The 23188-nt window shown below is 34.7% G+C and overlaps 3 protein-coding genes across 5 annotated transcripts in view; 2 read left to right on the forward strand and 1 right to left on the reverse strand.

Moving 5' to 3' along the window:
* Positions 1 to 590: 590 nt before the first annotated feature.
* Positions 591 to 8381, forward strand: CSTF64 (cleavage stimulating factor 64). Of its 2 annotated transcripts, none has more exons than XM_021444429.1 (10): positions 591 to 936; positions 1192 to 1270; positions 2347 to 2521; positions 3666 to 3699; positions 3763 to 4007; positions 4093 to 4170; positions 4670 to 4705; positions 4801 to 5289; positions 5862 to 6110; positions 7801 to 8381. In XM_021444429.1, the coding sequence occupies exons 1-10, from the start codon at positions 906 to 908 to the stop codon at positions 7948 to 7950; spliced, it is 1566 nt and encodes a 521-aa protein (XP_021300104.1). In that variant the 5' UTR covers positions 591 to 905; the 3' UTR covers positions 7951 to 8381. The 2 variants fall into 2 exon arrangements, with proteins under 2 accessions (XP_021300104.1, XP_021300105.1); XM_021444430.1 differs by having other exon boundaries at positions 3781 to 4007.
* A 1269-nt stretch (positions 8382 to 9650) lies between these two features.
* LOC110428546 (Protein kinase superfamily protein) overlaps positions 9651 to 23188 on the reverse strand; it is a 16813-nt gene continuing 3275 nt past the window's right edge. Inside the window, exons 6-21 of one of the 2 annotated variants that reach the window (XM_021444401.1) lie at positions 18907 to 18950; positions 17612 to 17702; positions 17057 to 17098; positions 16831 to 16939; positions 16177 to 16291; positions 16001 to 16050; positions 15787 to 15865; positions 14761 to 14811; positions 14507 to 14648; positions 14345 to 14389; positions 13796 to 13900; positions 13668 to 13709; positions 13124 to 13306; positions 10821 to 10946; positions 10253 to 10387; positions 9651 to 10025 (exon numbers count right to left, since the gene is read on the reverse strand). In XM_021444401.1, coding sequence (XP_021300076.1) covers positions 10283 to 10387; positions 10821 to 10946; positions 13124 to 13306; positions 13668 to 13709; positions 13796 to 13900; positions 14345 to 14389; positions 14507 to 14648; positions 14761 to 14811; positions 15787 to 15865; positions 16001 to 16050; positions 16177 to 16291; positions 16831 to 16939; positions 17057 to 17098; positions 17612 to 17702; positions 18907 to 18950 — 1329 coding nt within the window. In that variant the 3' untranslated portion in view covers positions 9651 to 10025; positions 10253 to 10282. Of the gene's footprint in view, positions 10026 to 10100; positions 10388 to 10820; positions 10947 to 13123; positions 13307 to 13667; positions 13710 to 13795; positions 13901 to 14344; positions 14390 to 14506; positions 14649 to 14760; positions 14812 to 15786; positions 15866 to 16000; positions 16051 to 16176; positions 16292 to 16830; positions 16940 to 17056; positions 17099 to 17611; positions 17703 to 18906; positions 18951 to 23188 lie in introns of those variants that run through there. The other variant, XM_021444403.2, reaches the window with a different exon arrangement.
* On the forward strand, positions 18977 to 23182 carry LOC149526230 (uncharacterized). Its single transcript, XM_089785667.1, has 2 exons — positions 18977 to 20395; positions 20480 to 23182. Exons 1-2 carry the CDS (start codon positions 20203 to 20205, stop codon positions 20734 to 20736), a joined length of 450 nt encoding a protein of 149 aa, XP_089641793.1. The 5' UTR covers positions 18977 to 20202; the 3' UTR covers positions 20737 to 23182.

Consider the following 23188-nt stretch of genomic DNA (forward strand, 5'->3'; position numbering starts at 1 on the left):
TTCCATTTAAAGTTAAAATAACCCATCAAATTAAATTGTTATAATATTATTTAATAAAATTAAACTGGAAATTTATACCCATAAAAAGATTTATCAAATAATTGAATTTATAATGCACGTGAGTGTTATTAATTCATTATTTTTAAAGGAATTTTTAATAGTCAAAGTCTAATACGAATTAACATTTGATTTATATATTTATATTTGAATTACTTGTGCAATGATTTTATTATTTATAGTCAAAGTCACCGTACGACGTACCTCATCTTATGCGATCACATACCTCAATAATTACTCTCATAATTCTACTTCGTATGTAAAACATTTTTCAAGTTTGGCCAAAAAATCACATTTTCAATTTTTAAAACGAATGTGAAAAAAATAAAAAAAAGTTAAAATAAAATTTATAAAATAAAAAAAGTTTGTAAATTTATAAAATTAAACAAGTTTACTTCTCATTAAATAATTGAAGATTAAAAAAATAAAAATGATTAAATTATACTTTAGGATAAGTAAAAAAATGAAAATAATAATAATAATAATATTAGAGTTTTATAAAACTGGGAGCTTAGCGTTGCTTTGGGGTTGAAATTTTCTCAGTCAAGACTTGAGAGAGAGAAAAAGCGAACCAAATCTTTGTTTCTTTCCTTGGTTAAACCCGAACCAGAACCAGAACCAGTGAGACGAGAGAAAACCAAATCTTTCGACGAACGAATTCACTTGCTCCACCCATTGAATTCCTTTAAGACAAACGCAAACAACTCTTCTCTAGTCATATAATTCAATTCAAACAAGAAGAAACAAGATACAAGAGCGATGTGGAGGAAGAAGAAGATGAAGCAGCGGCGCCGCTTCACCTTCTTCTCCTATTGATTCCCCCCCTCCCTTCCCTCCTCCGCTCTTTCATGGCCTCTTCTCAGCATCGCTGCGTTTTCGGTCTCTCTCTCTCTCTCTCTCTCTCTCTCTTATTGCTTGTGATTTTTTGGATTGTTTATTTCTGTCTTTATTGCTGAGGATATGTTTGTGAATTTGTAACAACTACTCACAGGATTTGAATTTTTGTTTGTCATTCGTTAATTGGTTAATTGGTAGTATTTCAAAGGGGAATTTTATCTTCTTTTTTTTCTGCTTGGATTTATAAATTTAACTGATTCTTAGTACTAATATTTATTTTGTTTGTTTTGGTGGCAGTGGGGAATATACCATATGATGCTACTGAGGAACAGCTTATAGAAATCTGCAGGGAGGTTGGCCCTGTTGTTTCTTTCAGGTTTCGATTCTTATATATATATATATATTTCAACTTTCAGTTTTGAGTCCTGGGGATTGAAATTCAATTTGCTCAATGATATGACTTCTAGTAATTTAGATAAGTGAACAAAAAGTTTAAACCTTTTTGTTGTTGTTATTATTCAGGAAGCAAGTGTTGGTAGTGAATGCGAAGCTATTTTTAGCAAACTGAACTGCATAATTGTTTTCATTGCTTTAGTCGCTTGGTCGCATATATGATAGTGATTGTTGCGCCAAATATTTGATTGTGAAATTATGAAGATATGACTTGTTGAGAAGTTAAAATCTTTTACCACCTTTGAGGCATATGATGGGATTTAAGTTAATGAAGAACATGGCATAAAGCTCATACTCTTCAGCAAACATGCAGGCAGATACACACAAACTCCCTTTGTAAAATAAAATTGGGTGCATGAACTATGAAATATCTACAGAAGGAATTTTTATTTACATTAAGTTGAGATTTCATAAGTTCAAATATAGAAATTGAGGAAGATTATTTGACTGGAAATTGCCTTTAGATCAAACTGCTTCGTACCAGTTGGATTATTTGCTGATCTAGATTACATGTTAAGGTTAGGAAAGCTATCCTTTTGTGTCAACATTGATAATTTGGAACCCATAGGTAACAATGAAAAAGAATTATGATAATGGCACAGGCTTATGGCAGCATATTAACCGCATGTTTGACAGAGATAAAGTTAAGTGTGTGATAGTTCAGAGGATAGAGTCCAAATCAATTTGACCAAGTTGTTCTGAACTCACTAATTTGCTTTTTTGTCCTGAGTTCACCTCATAATTATATGCTTACTTGGCCTTAAGCCTTCCATGACAAAAGCATTGCAAAATATTTTTTATTTTTGCTTGTGTGTGTGGCATCAATTGAGTTCTACATGTTAAGCTTATCGTTACTGTTAAAAAAGAAAAAATTCTCGCACTTCCTGCACAAAATATGTTTGGAAAAGTATTTGCAATCCAGTACCAAAGGCATGTTTCTGTTTTAGTGTCCTCATTTCCTTGCATAACATGATTTTTAATTTCCCTCTTTCATTTCAGACTGGTTATTGATCGAGAAACTGGCAAACCAAAAGGTTATGGGTTCTGTGAATACAAGGATGAGGAGACAGCTCTAAGCGCTCGACGAAATCTTCAAGGTTATGAGATCAATGGCCGGCAATTACGAGTTGATTTTGCTGAAAATGACAAAGGCTCTGACCGAAATCGAGAACAGGTGAATTAGCTGTGGATTTCTCTGCATCTTTTATTGTTTTGGTCAGAATCATAAATTTGGCACCTTTGTAGGTTTCTTCTTGCATTGGCATTGTTCTTTCTGTGAGTAGATGAACATTGGGTGTGATGATACTAAAGAAATGTAGATAAAGCTAGTATTTTATTTTTTATTGATATGAAGTACTTGGTCATTTAATTGAATTAATTTATGCCTATAAACCCAATTTCCCTCCTCCCTCAGCCACTCATTCTGTATTTTTATCCAGTAATTCCAGTTACCTTGGCTCACTATGTTTCCTATGTGATGACTGTTTATCTGAAATTGGCACTTATGGATTATCTATGCAAAACTTTGATGCTAACACCTAGCCTCTGATGCATGAAAGTTACTTCAACTTGTTGGATGATATAAAAGGATGCCTGCTCTTGTGTGTCTATTGTTTGATACAGTTCATATTACAATTATAAGGTTTTAGATTTTCAAAATTCCTGTATGATTATTATTTTAATTGGGAATATATTTCAATTGCTATTAACAATTGCACTTATTAGAAAAAGAAAAACTACAACAAACTTGATAGAATGTCCCCACATCAACATCCCTTGTCAAAGAAGGAGAGAACAGTCGTTATATATAGGAAGAATGAAAATTACATTGAACTTGTTGCAATGCACCCACATCAATATTCCTTCTCAAAGAAAGAGATAATTATTATATCTAGGAAAGACCATCTGGGTTAGACTGTTAATGTGAATTTAGAGCAAAATGAAAATTGTGATAAAGTAATCTACATTTATGTATATGTATGGCTGAGATTTACACTCATGGATATGTTTGTAAATACTATAGTGACTGCCTGAGCCTAGCAAAACTGTGAAACTTTATCATTTGGCTTTAACCATCTATTGGAGAACAAGCCTACTGCCATTCCTCATAGTAACCAAAAAAGTGACTTTCTGTTTAATAACCTGGGTGGCCCTGAGGCTTATTTCATGCAACAAAGCACATGCACATGCCTTATCCTACTGCTCAATATGGTACAACTTCTGCAGTGAAATGGTTTTCCTATGATTTGATCTTGATTTTCTGATTTTATGAAGTTTTTGGTTATAAGCTATAATAAGTGAATTTCGTTTTGTTTCAGGGTCGTGGTGGACCTGGACTGGCAACAAATGTTGGTTAGTATTTATGTCTCTTTAGGAATATAACCTAATTTTTTTAATTTAACTGACACATCACAGACCCTCAAAAACAAGTAGGAGGCCCAGCAGCCCATGGGGAATCTGTTCACCAGCAGCCTATTGGTCTCCATTTAGCTATAACTGCTGCAGCTCTCATGGCTGGAGCTCTTGGTGGTGCTCAGGCTGGTCTGCAGCCTAATCAAAGTGCTTTGCCGAGTCAGCCAGCACCGGCCAGTGACCCCTTAACGCTCCATCTTGCCAAAATGTCTAGGAGCCAACTGAATGAAATTATGTCTGCGCTGAAGGTATGCTTTGAGCAACACATGCAGTTTACAGAGCTTTGCTCCATCTCTTCAACTAATGATGTGTCTTTATATCTTTTCTTGACAGAAAATGGCCACACAAAATAAGGAACTAGCTCGTGAGCTATTGCTTGCAAAACCTCAGTTGCTGAAAGCTATTTTTCAGGTAATTTTCATTGTTTCGTGTTTCTTCAAAAGGAAATACAAAGAGATAATATTTTATCGAAGATATTGTAATTTCATCTCATAATTTTTCATATATAGTCCCTTAATCTTGAAATATTCTTAGTATTCTAAATTCCAAAAAGAATTGAATTTATTGCTATAAAATCTAGCCTTTTTATGTTTTATAAGCTACATGAAGAAAGCACTAGATGGGGTTACTTTTTACAAGTTTAAACTGGTATTCATCTCAGCTATAATCTCTCAAATTTGTCATCAATGTTATCTCTAGAGAGGAATTTTAACAATGCTCTCTATGCGAGTAAAAAGAGTAGCAGGTGGTATTTGTTAAGAGACATTGTTTCTATAACCGAATGATAATGGAAATACCTTTACAATGGAAGTACCATAGTGGTCTTTACAGAAGTTTTACACCTTTTAAGCTACTTTTATTTATAATAAAGATATAGATTTGGCCTTACATCTTTGCCTTTGCTTTTCAGGCACAAATAATGCTAGGAATGGTCACCCCCCAAGTGGTACATTGCATTGTCTCCAAGAATTTTGTTACTTGGTTGGTCAGTGCTTTGCCATTGTGTGACATAAAGATTGTTTGTTTCATTAAATTTTGCAGTTGCAGATGCCAAACATTCAACAGCCTCCAGGTCAACTAACACAGACTTCATTACAAGATGGCCAGCACAGTCAGCAGCCAACAGCACAAACTCTTCCCCAGAAAGTTCAGACTGGCTTAATCCCAAAAGTACAAGGTCAATTGGCTGCTGTGCCTCATAATTCTTTAGCTCACAACCAATTTTCTGCAACCCTACAATCAACTTTGCAGCCTCGAATGCAGCTTCCACAACATTCCAGCAATCATGTTCTACCACCAGCTGCTGGACATTCTGTAGTTCCCACAGTTCCTTCCACAAATCCCTCTGTTAGACCTCAAATTCAGGTGGCAAATTCCTCATCTTTTAACCAGCAGGTGCAGCCATCATTGCCACACTCAGGACAGCTTGCAAGTGCTAATTTAAGTCACAGCACACGGTTGGTTCTGCCAAATGCAGTCATGCAGTCAGCCCCTTTGCCTCATCCTCCCTTGCCAGATGCTGGCTTTCAGGTGCAAATGCTTCTTTCACCAGCTTGAGCTAGTACATGCCAATAGAGAAGGTTTAGTAATGGTTTTAGTTGTTTACAAGTATGCATCTTCGGAATGAGTTCTGCTTTGGTACTTCATAGTTAGGCTATTTCTCTTGAGAGAAGTCATCAAGTCACTGGATTTGTAATTTAAGAATTTTTAGTCCCATGATTTATCAGATCTCTTACTTTTTAGGGTAGCATGTTTTGAATATTTAACAGGAAGAATTAGTTAGTCCGCCATTTTGCTATTCAATTAGTCAAATCCCTGAGAGATACTGAATTCAGGTCAGGCACTAAGAAAGTCTCTCTCTCTCTCTGACACACATGCACTCAAAATAACTAGAAAGAGTGAGTGGTCTCCCTTGAACAGCATATGTTCTCTTTCCTATTTGTTGAACATAATGTTGGATCTGTGCCCCTTCTTTGTCCTTCCTTTTCCATGAAACAAATACCAGCCCTTCTTGTGATCTTCTTGAGTATGTAGCAGCTAGACTGTATGTTTTTCAGATTAGTAGAGCACTTGTTTTTACCATTTTTTTTTTTTAATAACAGCCTGGTCCCTCAATAACACCTGGCTGTTCAGAGAAATTAAACATGGTTCACTATCCTTCAGAAGCAATAAGTCGGCCGTCGAAAATGGTGAAATTAAATGATGGAAGGAGCACTTCTTCCACAACGGGGGGGTTGAATATGTCCAATGTTAGTGGCTCCAGAACATCACAAACATTTGGTGTTGATTCAATGCCTGTAAATCAAGTACCTAGAGCAGAAGAGGTGCAATATCCTGAAAACCAGACACAGGTAATGTATTATAATCAGTGATATGAGAAATTACAACCATATTATACTTTATCTGTCAGTTTGATTTTTCATGGGTCATTGATTCAGCCTCAAATGGCAGAAGGTTATTTGTAGGTTCAGTGGCTGGGATTGAATAGGTTTTATGCAAAAGAAGTATAGTTCCTCTAATGATACCACTTCTTGCTTTAGTTTGTTGTCAGGGCTAGATGTCTGTATTGCCTTCCTGATGTCTATTTAATCATTTTGACTATATGCAGAACTATAAACATGAAGCGGTGACTAAAATAATTACACATCCTAGACACTAAAGTGAATATTATCTTGCAAATGATATGCTTAAAAATGGTTAGGGTTGTAATTTAGATATGGTCGTTGTTAAATTATTTTGTGTGATCTCACTGTTCGGGTGACTTGAATTTGTGCTGTTTTATTTGTGTCTAATGGATGGGAAAGTGAAGCATATACTCAACTTGTTTAAAACTGCAGAGTAGTTGAAGTAGTTACTGTCTATGTAAATTTATTTGCCAGTTTTCTTTAACTCCAAATCTCTCTACTTTTGGAGATATCTTAACAGTAGGTTAAGAAAAAGAAATTGAGTGATATTTTATCTTCTCTTCTTTTCTCTATTTCCAAATAAGGGAGACCGAACAATTTCTCTCCATATCTATTACCTCATATACATATTAAGAGTTACATTTTCATCTGTTGAGGACTTTGTAAATGCTTGCAGTCTTCTTCAAGAGTAAGTTTATGCATTCACATGTCAGTTCTTGCAGACAAGCAATAGATAGCATCTCTGCTCACTTATTTGTAGGAGGTTGGGAGAGCAATGTTTGGCTCACACAATAGGTTTTTCCAATATTTTTTTCACTGTAAGGTGTATCTATATGATAGTCAACATTAATGGCTGATCACAAGATCTATAATAGCAGTTTTAATATTGTAAACAAGATTGCCATAGTTGACTCTGTCAGGTGAGCTTTGGGTCAGTTGTTTGGAAGGTAAAAAATTAGTCAGTCTTTGAGAACTTGAAAAAGTCCTAAACTAGTGGTGTGAGTCTATCAATATGATAGTTGAGTATCTATGTCAAAGTTGAAGCAACCAAAATTATAACTTGATCTCATTTTTATTGGTTTAGATTTCTTCCCTCGGGGTGCAGCGTGGGCAGAGTTTTTGGTTTGATCTAGTTTTGATTGTCTGTTGTTTCTGCTTAGGAAATTTGAAGTTTAGATGTCAAAACTCTAGATATTTTAAAGGACATTTGATTGATTCTTAGTCCATTAATTCCCAAAGATCTGAACTTACCGATCCGACTAGTGTGGTTCAATTGGTGTTTCTGGAAAACCTATCTTGTGGAGGGGCAGTTATGGTATATGATTAGGTGTGGTGCAAACATTTAAAAAACCTGCAGTAACTTATTATATCCAAGTTATTAATAATCGTGGTGCTGATCATTTATATTATCATGGAGGAAATGGCCCCTTAATCTGATGCAACAGTTTGCCAATTTGAAAGAAATGCTTTGCATATCTGTAGGAGAAATACTTGGCATTTTTCTTTAAATTTAGGATGATTTTGTGCAATTCGTAGGTCAAAATGGTTGATTTGATAATAATCACATAATTCATGTCGCACCAGCCAGTGCTATTGCGGTTTCACAGGAACTTACACCACTGTTTCTCTTTGTCAGCCACAGCTTGCACCAGAAGTGGAGTCCACCTTACTGCAGCAAGTGCTAAGCCTAACACCAGAACAGCTAAGTTCATTGCCGCCTGAACAACGGCAACAGGTCATTCAACTCCAACAGGCACTTCGGCAAGATCAGATGCAGCCATCATAGCAGGCAGACCTCCGATGCAACAGTGTTGTCTTCCATAATTTTTTTAAACTTATTGGAAGGAGAAGCACCCTGCTTTTTGATTGATTATTATTTTTCTCAGAAGATAACACTTCTAGATTTGATAAGCAACAGCATGTACCGTTAATGTAACATTTTATAAGATGGTTACGAGAATATGGGAGAAGGAAAACAAAGAAAATTTTGCCTTATCTTCTCATGATCTCTGACCTTTGGTCACATGTTACTTGTACTTTTTGCCTTTTTAACTTGGTGCCTGTGGGTCTACCTTGGGTCAAGTGATGTTCTTGTTAGCCTGAAAAGAGAGCTTGCTGGATTTCTTTTCTGTTTAATCTCGTGTGTATTTGCTGATTATGTTTGTATCACTTTTTCATGTTAGGCAATGGTAGCAATGCAGCCTTGGGTTTGAAGTAGATTTTTGTGGTTGGAGGGTGGGAGGTGGTCTGAGTATTTTCCATGAAAAATGAATCCTTTCGTGGTGCCATTATCTCTCCTCTTTGATTGATCATTGAAGCATCCAACTTCATTCATTTTACCCATTTCTCCCTTAGCTATGGGAATTTAGGTAAGAATCAATGGCATTTAGGGTTTTGGATTGAAACCCAAAGAGTTGGCAAGGTGGTACCCAATTGGAGTGAAACCAGTGGATGAACCTGCATCTGTTTGAAAGCTACGGAGATCTTCTAAACAAGTATAAACTCCATCTTTTCCTTGCGAGCTCACCTTTTCATGGTTGGGTTGGGACATTTCAAGCCGAAGTGAAACGTTGCACCAGGCATTGCATGATTTATTGTGCAAAGCTGCAACCACTCTTAAAAGACATCTACATTCTTACTTACAGTAAAAATTTAATATTATTACAAAAATTGATATCGATAATTATATAATTTTGATCAAATATCAAAACTGTTTCATATGATATGCCATATATATCATAATTTATATACACATTTTGTAAATTGACATAATATCTGAATAATTTCTTAAATTATTTAAATAAATTTTTATTTTTTTAATTATATTTTTATTTTGATCTAAATAAATTTTTATATTTTTATTTTGAACCAAATAAACTTTTATAATTAATTGTTAACTAAATCAAAATGTCACTTGTCATTCTATATCATAAAGCAATAACATGATATATTGATATATCATAATAAATGATAACATGATACGTTGATATGATATGATAACATGATCATATAATATTTTTTACCCCTTATATTAAAACTATATAACATTATTTGAACATAAAATAACAATGATATTTTAATTAATGATAATTAGTCCACTATTAGTTATAAAAACTTATTTGATTCAAAATTAAAATATATAAAACTTAATTAAATGTAATAAAAAAATAAAAACATATTTAAATCTTTTTAAATAATTCAGAGATTTGAATGTCTTATAAATTTTATCCTACTCAATTACTCAAAACTCATTTCTTTATAGTGGGTTAAAACATGATAAAAACTAATTTTCCTTATTACAATTTTTAAATTTAAAGATACTAAAAAAAATCAAAACTTTAATATCAACATGTTTTATACATCTTATTTAAATATATATATATTATATTATTAAAGAACATGTTACGAGTTTAAATTAAAAAACAATCATTATTTCAATATATATCTTATAATCTCCAATTTTATTAATAAATATAATATTTTTAAATTTTTTTCTTTATTTTGCATGTACGATTTAACAACTATAACTATAAGAAATAAGTGTCATACATGAACAAAAAGTGGCAAAAGAGAAAACGCCATTAAGTAGTAAGGACACTTGATACTCATATGGATTGGGCACTTACCATACAGCCATTGTAGGCAGAAAAAGTAGTAATATATTATTAACTTAGGAAAATCAAAACAAGGGCTAATTGCAGTAGGAATGCTGGTGATTTTTTTAAAATTTTTTCACTATTTTATATGTACCTGGATATTGGAATCTTACATGACAACCATGAGACTAGTAATCTTCTCCCATGATGCCCAGCAGCACTTTTTTCCCAGTAATCAGCTTCAACTTTCAAGTTTAAAGATCCTCTGGAAAAAGTTATCTATTGGGATGAGAATTTAAATAAAAGAATATACATGTCAATATGACCCCAAATTCTTCACCCATTCTGACTTTATATATATATATATATATATATATATATATATATATATATATATATGTGTGTGTGTGTGTGTGTGTGTGTGTCAACCTTGCTTCACAAACCCCCGTATGTGGTTTCAACCAGTCGAGACAAATCAAGAAAAGCTCTTACTTGTGCTTGTTATGGAATCACGACTTGACATCATAAAAAGATCCTCTGGATAGTCCTGGCAGACGCACGGGAAATCAACCTTACAGCCAGATCAGCTGGTAAGCGAAGCAACCGCTGTTGCAATTCTGGGGGCAGCTGCCACACATGTTTAGAGTAATAACTGAATAGGGTGCAGAATATCCATACAAACAAAAGATGCAGCAAAGCAGCTTAAATAATTCTATTGTTCAAGGCAGTGTGGATCTACGTAAGGAATTCTGTTATAAATCATTTTATCATCATAAGGAAGCTAATTCTAGAAAAGTCATAAGCAGCAATTCAAAGAAGGTATTGCAGGAAAAAGTTAAATCATTACAGTAGAACTGCATGATATTGTATTATAAAACAGCTGGTAATAGTTAAAAGGAGGTGAACAATGTCTGTGAATGGCAGCCAAGGAAAATGACAACTGTTTTGAATTTGGATTGATTTCAGGCTAACAGTGATTGAGGGTTATAAAGAACAGAAAAAAATGACTTAATTGGTGTAAGGATAGTTGTTATAAAACATGTCTGCTCCTTATGCTTACCTCAGGAATAATAGAAAGAACGGTCAGAATTTCTGAAACTGATGCAGGCTGATAGGAAACCAGTGATGCTTCTTCCTCAATGTATGCCCTTTGATTATGGTTTGGGCTCGTAACTTGATTAACTTCCTAAAACATAACAATATGAAGTCAGTCTATCCTACAATACAGTAAGAAATTAACTGCACTAACATCACTACAGTATAGGCAGCACAAGGTACACCACAACCATTTCACCTTTTATGAGATATTGCATTCACTTCTTGACAGTATTAGCTGGTCAACTTTCCAGGTAGTGTGCAGGATCTGATTGCTTAATAATAAAACAACTTAATCCACAGAAGTATGAACCTTCTTGGATTCATGAACAAGTGCATAAAATTATCATACAAGTATAAACCTACTTGCGTTCCTGATGAAGATAAAGTTGCAATTCTACATATTCAATTTCATTTTTAACCACATTAGAAACAGAATCTTATTTTTGAAAAGTGATCTTTGATTTGAATAGGTTTACTCATTATAACAAATCTCAAACGTTCCCTCAAAATAAAACGATAAAAGAAGAGAGAGTGATATGGGGTGCATCTGAGGAATCTTTTTTAATCTATTGTGGGGGTCCAACTGAGGATATTATAGATAGTAGAATTAGGGTGTAAGATTCAATGACTGTTTAATTTAACATCAATCTTAAAAAAAGAAGTAGCTAGAAGCTGGGTTCAGAGCGTGGATTTTCTAGCAGCAGTTTGGCAGAGTTAAAAGATGTGATACGGTGGAGGATATCCTTGTCAAGGGAAGAGAGGAAGACCATACAAGATGGAATGAAACTATACAAGCATCTCATTTTCCTAAGCTTACAGACTTTAGGGTTATGAATAAGGCACAATGGCACAATATTATCAATATTGCTGATCCATTGCGGTGGTAATAAGTTTAGTAAGTGGGTTTCATGATTATAGTTTTTAAGTGGTTTCTAGCGAGAGGTTATACAATAAAGAATTGATTAAAGGCTCAATAGGTGTAGGGCTTAGGATTGATTATGATAAATGGCTCTTTTTGTTGATGTCAACAGTAAAAGGCATTACTGCACATGCAAGAAGAATAAGAAAAAGAAGAAAGAAACACAGAAAATAACACTCAGTTAACAGCAGTTCCCTAATAACTCAATCTCCATTAAAATCGACTTTAGTAAGTCTAAAAATTCAAAGACTACATAAAATCTAGCATGACTCTGAAAACTAGCTAATAGTAATTCAGCTAGGATTTCTAAAGAGATTAGATTCACAGACCATGTAAAAGTCTTACATTATAACTGAGGATGCTCTGTGGTAAAAACAAAAGATCAAAGTATTTTATATAAGAAAAATTCAATGATTAATTAATTATTTGACCGAGAATCCAATAAATACCAAGAGCTTCTTTTGACAAAAAGGGCTTGTTTACTGTTAGAAAAACCCATGAGTTTAATGCTTGGCTTAACTTATTTTTGACAAAAAGGACTTATTTGCTGTTGAAAAACCCATGAATATAACACTTGGCTTACAAAGAGGTTGCAATTATCTAAGCTAATTTTCAGCTAAGACGAATCTAAGCAAGCTATTATTTACCATCTGAGATTACATTTTCTCGTGATAAGTTCAGCACTTATAATGCTGATGCAGAAGTTTTCTAAAACTTATCTAAATTAGTATATTAACATGCTCCTTTATTTTTACCGTTTTACTTAAGTAATGTTTTTATTTAATTAAGTGGTAATATGATAAGCATGTGATATTTTAATAAGTTTGAATGGCTAAGATTAGATTGGTTTATGAGTATCCAAGTGCTAAAATTAAAAGCTGCTTTAACCATTGAATAAATAGTCTTTCAGACACATTAGGCAGTGGCATTATATTGGAATATTCTGTTTGAGGTTCTACAACGCTAAACCCTAGTTATTTTGTTTTTACATCAAATTGAGCCAGCTCTGGTTGTCTTTCCCTGTTTTAGTTTTCTTTTTATCATTTCTATTTCCATAATACATCAAATATGGTTGACCTCGCTAACTTATTCATTTGTTAAACACATTTTAGACATTACCTGAAAGTTTCATCAAAATTTCACAGGTCAAATATAATTTAATTCTCTACTCATATTGCTCCATTGCCTTTTCATATAGAAAATTTATAAGACCACAATATCTTCATTTAAGCAAAAACAAGTGTACTTGCGTCACAGACAAGTAAACGTGCCATTTATTTTGTCCCCTTCATTTGTCAACAGTTTAATATAATCTAACATCACGTTCCAAATGCTTAGGCTCTCACCTTAAAGGGTTTTTCATCACTTTCAGAACCTGACAACAAAAACATGAGGCGGCGCAATGTTCTCAAGTTCATCATGTCTTCCTTGGTCATCAAAGAGAATGAGGAGGAAGCAGTAAAGGGTATGCTTGTTGTAGCCACAGAAGTCAATGAATCAAGAGTTGCTAAACCAAGTGCATCCAAACCCTGTACCAATTTTCAGAAAGCAATTTGAGACCAACTACAAGCATGATGGGCAGATGATGTTATCAAGAAAATTCATGATGCTACTACAGCTAATAGATGTGGATCACAGTCGTGGATTTATAAGCTACATTAAGATGACAAAAAGATAATTTTTGCAGTTAGCCATAATAATAACATGCATGCAACCTAAAAAAAGGCTTAATTTGATGGTGTATATAACTTGCAAGGTTCTAGAGAAGATATTTCATTCACCAGACTTAGCACATATTCTTCGTTTAATGTACTTGACATCTAATTTTCAACTACCTCTTCTATCAGTAATTTCTTAGTGCATGTATGAGGCCTAGGCCATGAACCCTACCTTAGCGAACTCTTCAACAATTATTTCCCTCACAAAGGTGCCCTGCCAAAGAAACGAAAAGGACATAAAATAAGTTTCACTTGTGTCCCTAAAAAATGTATATAAATAGAGATGCAATTTCCTGACACCTTTTCAGTTAATGTGAAAGAAAGGATTTCCTTAAAAACCACCCTGGAATTTGCTTCTTCTCTTTGTTTCTTAACCAAGGCCTTCTCAGTTCGAGCACGAAGGGACTGCCATAGGAATCATTTAAGGACTTGAATAAACTGAGGATAGTGCTGGAATATACATAAACAAAAAAAATGAAAAGAAATTGATATTGCTCACCATCAGCAAGAGAAGATAACTAATAAGAGATGGAGAAAAGGACTAATGGTTTGAAAAGGATGCCTTTGATCTAAATGAAGGATGTGAATACAACTGATTGTTTAGAGCTAGTGAGCAGCAGTAATTCCTTTCTCAGGAACTGTTTAAAAGCTCAAAACTTCAATAGCTGTTGTTTTTACAGGAATAAGAAAAAGAAAAACAACTCGCAAAAATGAACTGAAAATGCATCAGGTTTTCTATATATACAGCTGGAGGCCATATGTTGTAAACTGTGCGGAGAGGGGAGAGAGAATGAAAAGGACAGGGAGGGGGGCATGGGGAAGATAAGCAAGAATGATAGAAAATCTCACCTCTGTCAATAGTGATTCTAGACGATCAATTCTGAAAACACCATCCTGAAAGATTAAAACCTAATAATCAGAATTTGGATGTGCTATGTCCATGATGTAAAATTACAAAATAGAGGGCAGTAACATTTAACTAAAGTGGAACAAAGATTGGTGTAGAGGTACCTTATAAAGAAGAGCTTGCAAAGAAGACTTCAGATGAGGTGAGCTGTCACTCAATACTTTTTTAGCAATCCATGGATACGTACTACCCAAAACTTTGTAACTTGGGTCAGAACTTATTGCAATTCCCTCCAATACAGCAAGACTAGGGAAAGGATAATAATATCAATAAATAGGTATAAAAAAGGCTATATAGACTGAACAAACAGCATGAAGCTGCATAGAAGGAACATCAAATCTCCTAGAGAAAGCATTACCTACGAATGACAAGAGAAAAATATGAAGGTATACGAAATTTGTACTTGTACCTGCAAAAGAAATGAATATCAGGAACATCTTCAAGAATAACTAAAGTGCCACCTGAAGAAGATCATATAACACCTAATGCATCAAGAAACCTATTGAGATGATTAATCCCCTCATCCTCACCCACCTTTCCTTCTTTTTCTCTCAACCATGTAGGCCTTTGTTTTTTTGATCCAACAGTAAAAGGTGAGCCTTTGTTTCTGCTCTACTATCCAAAGATTCCAAACTCCACTAAAAGTAATTTATTAATGTCTGTAATTATCTGTTTATGCAGGTACTAATGAGGGAAATACTATTGGAAGCATTTACAAAGTTCTTGTCATGCAAGTATGAACCATCCAAAAGACACGGCGTGTGCACAATGGACAAGCAGAGAATATGCCTTCAAATCTTCAATATCCATAAAATACTGAAACTTGGTAGTTTTTGGCAGCTAAAATTCTTTAAGAAAGCTTAACAAGCTGCATTAAACCTATAGATGTGCCTTCAATTCCAATAATGTTAAAAAGCAAAAAGTTTCCGAAATTAAGGAATCAATGTTTCATCTTATTTTTAATTTAATTTGAATACATCTGTTTCAAATGAAAACTGACCAAGTTGCCATGCTAAAATGATTGTCTTCTGGCATCATGGCATTGTTCCCAAGTGAGCTCTCTTCACTACAGAAACATGTTTCTTTTGTGGGTTTCTTTTCTTTCTACTGACTTTTCCACACCCCAGAAGACATCTCAGGTTTTGTTTCTTGGTGCTTTCAACATATTCTCAGTTGCTTCAAATAATTGTTCTTTTTCATACATGAATTGAAAAAACAAAATTCTAAGCTTTTTGAACATGGTAGAGAGCAGGAAAACAAAGATTAGCACACATTTGTATACATATACTAATTACCCAAAGCCAATGAAAAACATTGGAGCATAGCGCAACAACATATTTTTTATTGCATATATCTTGCGTATAAGTGAAGCACAAAATCTTACATGGTAGTTCCCAAATTTCCTAAAAGGTCACTGAAACTTATATTCCGGACTCCTTTGGCAACTGCACCTTGGAAGACACCTAAAGACAAATGATCCAGGAGAGGTAATAAACTAATTAGTTAATTATGATACGACCAGAGAGGCAATCAATTTCTAGAAGTAAAAATCATGAGATCTTGAGAGCCCTAGGCTCATGCAGACATAGAGAAGAAACCTGTTAAAGCTTTTGTGACGGCCTCCTTTTCCACAGTTGGTGGAAGAAGCCTGCAAGTTAACAATTTTTTTTTTGGGTCAAGTACTGTAAGTCAACAGTTAATCCAGCCTTCAAATTGTTGCATCAATATAAATAAAATTTTCAGTCATTGTAGGGGAAGGTGGAATTTGTAGTACCCAAGAGTGACAAAGTCTTTGGACAGTGCATCAAAATCACGGTTTACAAGATGGAGACAAGCTTCAATAAATCCATCTCTGAATTCTTGTTTAAACTCACCCATCATACCAAAATCTGCTAGTGAAAAATATTAAAGGTTAATTTTACACCTTCATACCTACTATTAATAAATGATAATTGTTCCGTTTCTAGCTATAAGGGGGAAAAAGCAACAACAAAATGTGAAATCCAATAAAAAAGAAGAAACAGATAACTAAGATGTAGAGGGATTGATAGTATCAATTAGACAGAGCATTCACTGATTATAAGAATTTGAATGAAAAAAATATGAAATAATTGAACTTTAAATATTTAATCAAATGGTGCACAGTCACCACAACAAACTACCAACCTTCAACAGTTCCACATATCTATTCCTACCAGCAGATACTCGTTATTAGATGATGCACAAAATCAAATTTGTTTATAAAAGGAGGACAAGATGATCAACACATGAAACCAGCCTAAATTTTTAAAAAAATAAAGGAAATGTTAAACCCAATGTCAAGCACAAATAACAATAATAAAAACAAAAACCTTAATTTAAGTATAAAAACAATCAACAGAAAAGAGCCTTACTTTACATGAAAAATTATCATATTTAAGAACAATACCTATATAAGCGAGTTTCCCATCATATGTACGAAAAAGGTTTCCTGGGTGTGGATCAGCATGATAGAACCCATTCTCCAAAAGTTGATTGAATGAGCAGTAAACTCCTACCTATCAACACCATGAAACAAACACCTTGTCAGTCAATAAGCCACCAGAGCAAACAATAAAGGTCATGCAGATTAATTGTTTAAGAGCAAAATAATAGCGAATAGCTTTAACAGTGACCTCAACCAAGTAAAGATCCTTCACTTCTGACAACTTTTGCCCCTAAATAAACATAGAAGATAAAAATCAGTGAAACATCAACTACATATACAAAATCTATAGTAGGATCTTTAAGAACAAATGACTTTTACTGGTTTCTTTTTGATGAGGTAGACCACATTACTTCATAACTCCCTACTTTTGTGTCACCCTCCAGAAACAAGGAAAGTTTGTCTGAAGTATGATGAAGTTACTCATAGGTGGAAGAAGAAAAGAATGGGGTTCATACACAAACTCTTCTGTAAAACAGAAACAAGTTGCAATTCTTAATATAGATCTACTCTAAACTCTCCATAAAAACTGACCAGAATTGGGTGGTAAATCCTTGTTCCTGTTCATGTTGAGTGGAAGAAGAAAGGCCAATGTCTACTGTGATTGCTAAATAATTTTTGTTTCACAAATGCCAAGAAAATGAGATACTATTTATGCAGCAAAGGAACCATTGAAAGTGCTCCTTTCAAGATTTCATTTGCAATTCTTCCTTCTTTAGAAAAAAATAAACAATACGGAAAATACCTCCACCCATTCCATAACAAGGACCCTACGAGTTGTGTGCTCCATATACATGTTTGGAACAAAAACATCTTTTATACTGCCGTATAGACGTCTGTTTAAGCAAACACAGCAGATAATGGTTAGAGCTTTAGAGACACCTTGTTAAAAAATAAGGATAAAGCAAAATTTGGATATGAGCTAATGACAAATAAATAGATTGAGGAGCAACATTCTTGACAAGAAGATCAAAGACATAAATTGAGGATTTCCAACTTGCAAAGACACAGTGAAAACAACCAACAAGGTACAAGAAACAAATATCTAGGTGGAATTTTTTGAAGTCTACCACATATAATATCATTTGGTTAAGAATTATGACCATCACCCTTCGTCTATTAGCTTCAAGGCACAAGTACAGAAAGTTCACTCCAGTAGATGAGAAGTATGCCTAAAGGAAAAAAGTATTTAAGCAACAAGGCAAAAAAAACTATAAATTAAATATATGGTTTTCTAAGAAAAGTTTAACAAGGTGGGAACGGTAGAAGCCACTACATTGCATACTAAAGGATTCAAGACATTCGTGAACATGCTGAGGTGAAAATTGGTTGCAGATTGCTGACAGGTCAGAACCAAGATAAGGCTATAGGGTATTAGAAAACCAATTAAAACATAGACAAGCATAATGTCTGTGCTAGTGTGTGTCTGTGTGTGTAGAAGTGTGAGAGGAGGGGGAAGATGGGATAAAAGAACAAAAAAAACTGGAAAGTGTCATTAGAATGGTCATCCAGGAACTAAGCTCCACATGTTGAGGTGAATGAGATAATAATTGGTCATGCATATGAACCACCATTTTGGACTTTTGGATCCTCTAGCAGGATAAAAGTGAAAATCTATGTAGGTCAAGTACCACAAGGGCAAAGGATCTCAGCGAAAATTCACATCTTCCATCAATACTCATGGTAGCAGGCTAATGATTTTTGCCTAACCTACACCCTCCTCGTAGTCATTCAGGTTTTCAGTCCCCAAACAATCATAGAAAAAGAGGTCAAGAGGGCGGTTGACTAGACAAAAAAGACTGTCAGTCTGCATGCTGTTGATGTAAATGCAAGTAAGAAGCCCATGAATGATATCCATGTGACTACTATAAATATATAAATCACTTTAACCAAAGTTCAATTGACATTTTGCCTCACACAACCTTGTGAAGTGAAGGTCAATAAAGAAAGCAGACAACAGAGCAGAACAAGGAGATAGATTGTCATACATTTAACCATGAAAATTTCCATGTCATGAGGCACCTGTAATGTGGCTATTACCTAAACTTGAGTCCATTATTCGCTTCTTTCCTATAGTCCATCTCCTGCATTCAATGTGATTCACCTGTATTCAATATGAAGTTCTAAGCATATTCCTCAATTTAGCAAAAGAATAACTAGTTAGAGATAAAGGCCTAGTTGAGTTGAGTAGATAGTCACATTTTATAACAGTAAAATATACATCTACCACAAAGAGAGTATACTAATAAGTTTTATAAAGAAAATGGCAATACCTATCATATGAAGAATGCAATAAAGAAGGAAGATAAGAGAACGACTGACAAAGAAAAAGAGGTAACAAAGTTTTTTTGTATGCTACTTAACATTCATTCTGAGAAGATTTCAAAAGTTGAACTACAATCATTCCACTGTACAGTTTTAAATGGAAGAGATTTTGTCTCGTAAACAATTGACTATTACAAAAATGACTTCAATTCCATGCAAATGAGTGACATGTTTATGTTTGGTTCTGCCATCATTAAATCTTTGAAGAATGACAAAAGCAGACATCCTTTGAACAATCCAAGATCCACTGACTAGAAAAGTGCAAAACTCCTTTAAATTTTCCTTTTCAAGACATCGAACTGAAAAACCAATTGATAATGGATGGACAAACACAATACAGATTTAAGGCCACAATACACCTGTAGTTAAAATTCTAGGATGATGACACCACTTAACAACCCTCCTTGCATGAGGCCCAATGAACAATTGAGACAAACGGCCATAAAAGTGGATTCAAGAACGATTTTGGCTCCAATACCATGTCAAGGCCTCCAACATAAAACCAACTGGTAACACCAGAACAGGAGAAAAGGCTTGACTTCAATATAAGGTCACAACCAACCCCAAATCAAACCAATGTAGAATAACACCATTAAATTTTATTCACTCAAGCATAGTTATCTTCCCAAAGCTTTTAGATCCATTACGTGGTATCATTAAGGTTGTTGTTGACTGATGTTTGGTAGAGATCTTTTAAGAATAATTTTAGGAATTATTGTATTTTTGTATCTGATCATTAGGGCTTAATATTATGCTTTCCATATTTGTGATAACTTCTTGTTTTAGAGCTGTTTTAGGGTTAACATGGATACACACACACACACACACACATAGGCTACTGTAAATAATTTTTTTAAGACAGAATAAAAAACTCTCTTGTTTTCCTCCCAACATGGTATCAGAGCTTCTGCCGACTAAAGAAGCCATATTTTTTATTGCTCGGCAGTAGGGGAATCTTGTCTGCTACTCTTTACAGCGGCCAGAAGCCTTGCTTTACTGGTGTTTCAAATCATGGCTGATGGGGAGAAAACAACTACTAAAAATAAGGTTGGTTTGATTGGTAAGAATCCCTCATTACAAATCAGTCCCATAAAGCTAGATGGAACTAATTATCTTGCGTGGTCAAGATCTTGTCTATTGTTCATCCAAGCTAGAGGTCTAAAAGGATATGTTACTGAAGATAAACAAAAGCCAGACATCACCAGTCCCACCTACAACCAGTGGGCATCTTAAAACTCTTTTGTAATGTCACGGCTCACTAATTCCATGCAACCTCAAATTGTTCAAGATTATCTATTGCTGAATACTGCATCTAAGATTTGGAATGCAGCATCTCAAACCTATTCTCAAGTGGGCAATGATGCACAGATTTATGAATTGCGGAATAAGGTGCATGAGACGAAACAAGGTGAGATGACTATTGCTCAATACTTTGCTGAATTGGGTGGTTTATGGCAAGAACTCGACTATTACCAAGATTTCCAAGCAGCATGTTCTGAAGATGCCACCAAATTCCAGAAATTAGTGAAAAAAGAATGGATATAGGATTTTCTTGCTGGTTTAAATAAGGAATATGATCAAATACGGGTTTAGGTATTTGGTAAGGATCTTTTACCTTTTTTAAGGCAAACCTATTCATATGTGCAGCAAGAAGAAAGTCGAAGAAGTGCCATGATACACAGTTTTAGTAGACAAGGCAAGGTTAGTTGGAATTCCTTTCATGAACAGCTGAAAGTCAGTAACCAAGGTCCATCAGACAAGGATCATATACACTGTGATTATTGTGGGAAGCTAAGGCGTACTAAGGAGACTTGTTGGAAACTGAATGGTCGATCAACTAGGGGTCGTGGAGGTTAATGGATGGGCTTAACAAGACCACAAGCAAACCTATCTGAAGCAGTAGATATACCTAGAGAGACAACTAATACTGGGAGCCTTTCCAATGAAGTACAAACCCTAAGGTGTCTTTTGTCTCAGCTTGATTCTCAATCAACCACAGCTGCTTCCTCCAATTTTGTCAAAACAGGTACTGCTTTTCTTGCCAATCTTGATGCTCATAATGATTCATGGATTATAGGTTCTGGAGCAAACAAACATATAATAGGCTCTTCCAATAAATTCTCAACTTATTCTCCGTGTTTAGACAATGATAAAGTCCGTATTGCAGATGGATCTTTAGCATCTATATCTAGAACAGGTTCTGTTAAATGTACTCCCACCATTAATCCATCTTCAACTCTTCATGTCCCTAGTTTTCCTGTTAGCCTTTTATCTGTTAGTTCAATTACAAAAACACTTGATTGCAAAATTGAATTCTTTCCAACTCATTGTGTTTTCAGGACTTGAAAACAAGGAGAACGATTAACTTTGGTAGATTGCAAGATGGATTGTATCTACTAGAGGAAGGTTGCAGTATCTTGATTCTTGGGATAACTCGAGCCCTGTTAGGAGACTCTATGAATGTCAACCAAGAAATAATCCAATGGCATAGACGATTAGGACACCCATCCTTTTTTGTTCTAGAAAAATTATATCCTAGTTTGCTTAAACAATGCAAGTTGGATTTATTATTTTGTGACGCTTGTGAATTTGCTAAACACACTAGACATTTTTATCCTTCAACTAATAATAAGAGTTCAGATCCTTTTATGAATGGGGACCTAGTCAAACAGTTTCTCTATTCGGTTATAGATGGTCCGTTACCTTTATCAATTGTTGTACTAAATTAACTTGGGTTTATTTGATGAAAGCAAAGAATGAGGTTTTTTCTTGTTTTCAACTATTTCACAAAATGATTTGTACACAATTTGATGCCAAGGTTAAGATTTTGAGAACTGACAATGGTATAGAATACATGGATAGTGTGATTAGTGCATATCTAGATTCCAATGAAATATTACACCAAACTAGTTGTGTGTACACTAGTGCACAAAATGGAGTGTCTGAAAGGAAGAACAGGCACTTATTAGAAGGGGCTCAATCTCTCATATTTACTATGAATGTTCTAAAGGTTTATTGGGGCGATGCAGTACTTTCAGCCACATACCTATTAACAAAATGCCTCCAAAAACACTTAATTTTAAGAATCCTTTAGAAGTTCTACAAGGTAGTAATTCATATACTATTCCTCCAAAAAATTTTGGATGTGTATGTTTTGTTCACAGCAGGAATGTAGGTAAGTTAGAACCTAAGGCCCTTAAATATGTGTTTGTCGGCTACTCTGCAACTCAAGAGGGATATAAGTGTTATCATCCACCCTCGAGAAAGTGCTTTGTAAGTATGGATATTACCTTTAAGGAGTCTAAGCCTTATTTTCATAAACCTCAGTCACCTCTTCGGGGGGAGAATTAGGAGGAAGAGGTGGAGGTGATAGCACCTGCCCGTATACAGTTTTCTAGTGAAAATCCTAGTGATGACAAGGAACAACCTAAAATTGGGCGATTAGTTAGACCAGATTTGAAAACCTACACACGACAGGACAAGTTATACCTGGTCAAGTCTCATCTTTGAGTTTAGTCCCTGAAAATACATGTGGTCAGTCTTCTTTTCTTTTTGATTACCCTAATTCTAATCCCATTGCTAATGATCTTGATTTTCCTATTGCTATCAGAAAAAGAGTCAGAGCTTGTACTAAACATCATATTTGTAATTTTGTTTCCTATGATTCTTTGTCTCTTTCCTATAAAGCCTTTGTATTGTCTGTTTCCTCCATTTCTATTCCACAATGTTGGCAAGAAGCACATCATGGTCCAAAATGGAAAGAGGCAACGGTGGAAGAGATGAAGGCTTTGGCAAAAAATGAGACTTCGGAACTTGTTACTCTCCCTTTGGAAAATAAAATAGTTGGATGCAAATGGGTGTTTACAGTGAAACATAAGGCAAATGGTTTACTTGAAAGGCACAAAGCTAGATTAGTGGCAAAGGGCTTCACCCAGACCTATGGGGTGGGCTATCAAGAGACGTTTGCTCTTGTTGCAAAAATGAATACTATCAAAAT

Source organism: Theobroma umbraticum, unplaced genomic scaffold, assembly GCF_002168275.2.
Source record: "Theobroma umbraticum cultivar Fairchild unplaced genomic scaffold, ASM216827v3 scaffold_302.0, whole genome shotgun sequence".
Classification (NCBI taxonomy): domain Eukaryota; kingdom Viridiplantae; phylum Streptophyta; class Magnoliopsida; order Malvales; family Malvaceae; genus Theobroma; species Theobroma umbraticum.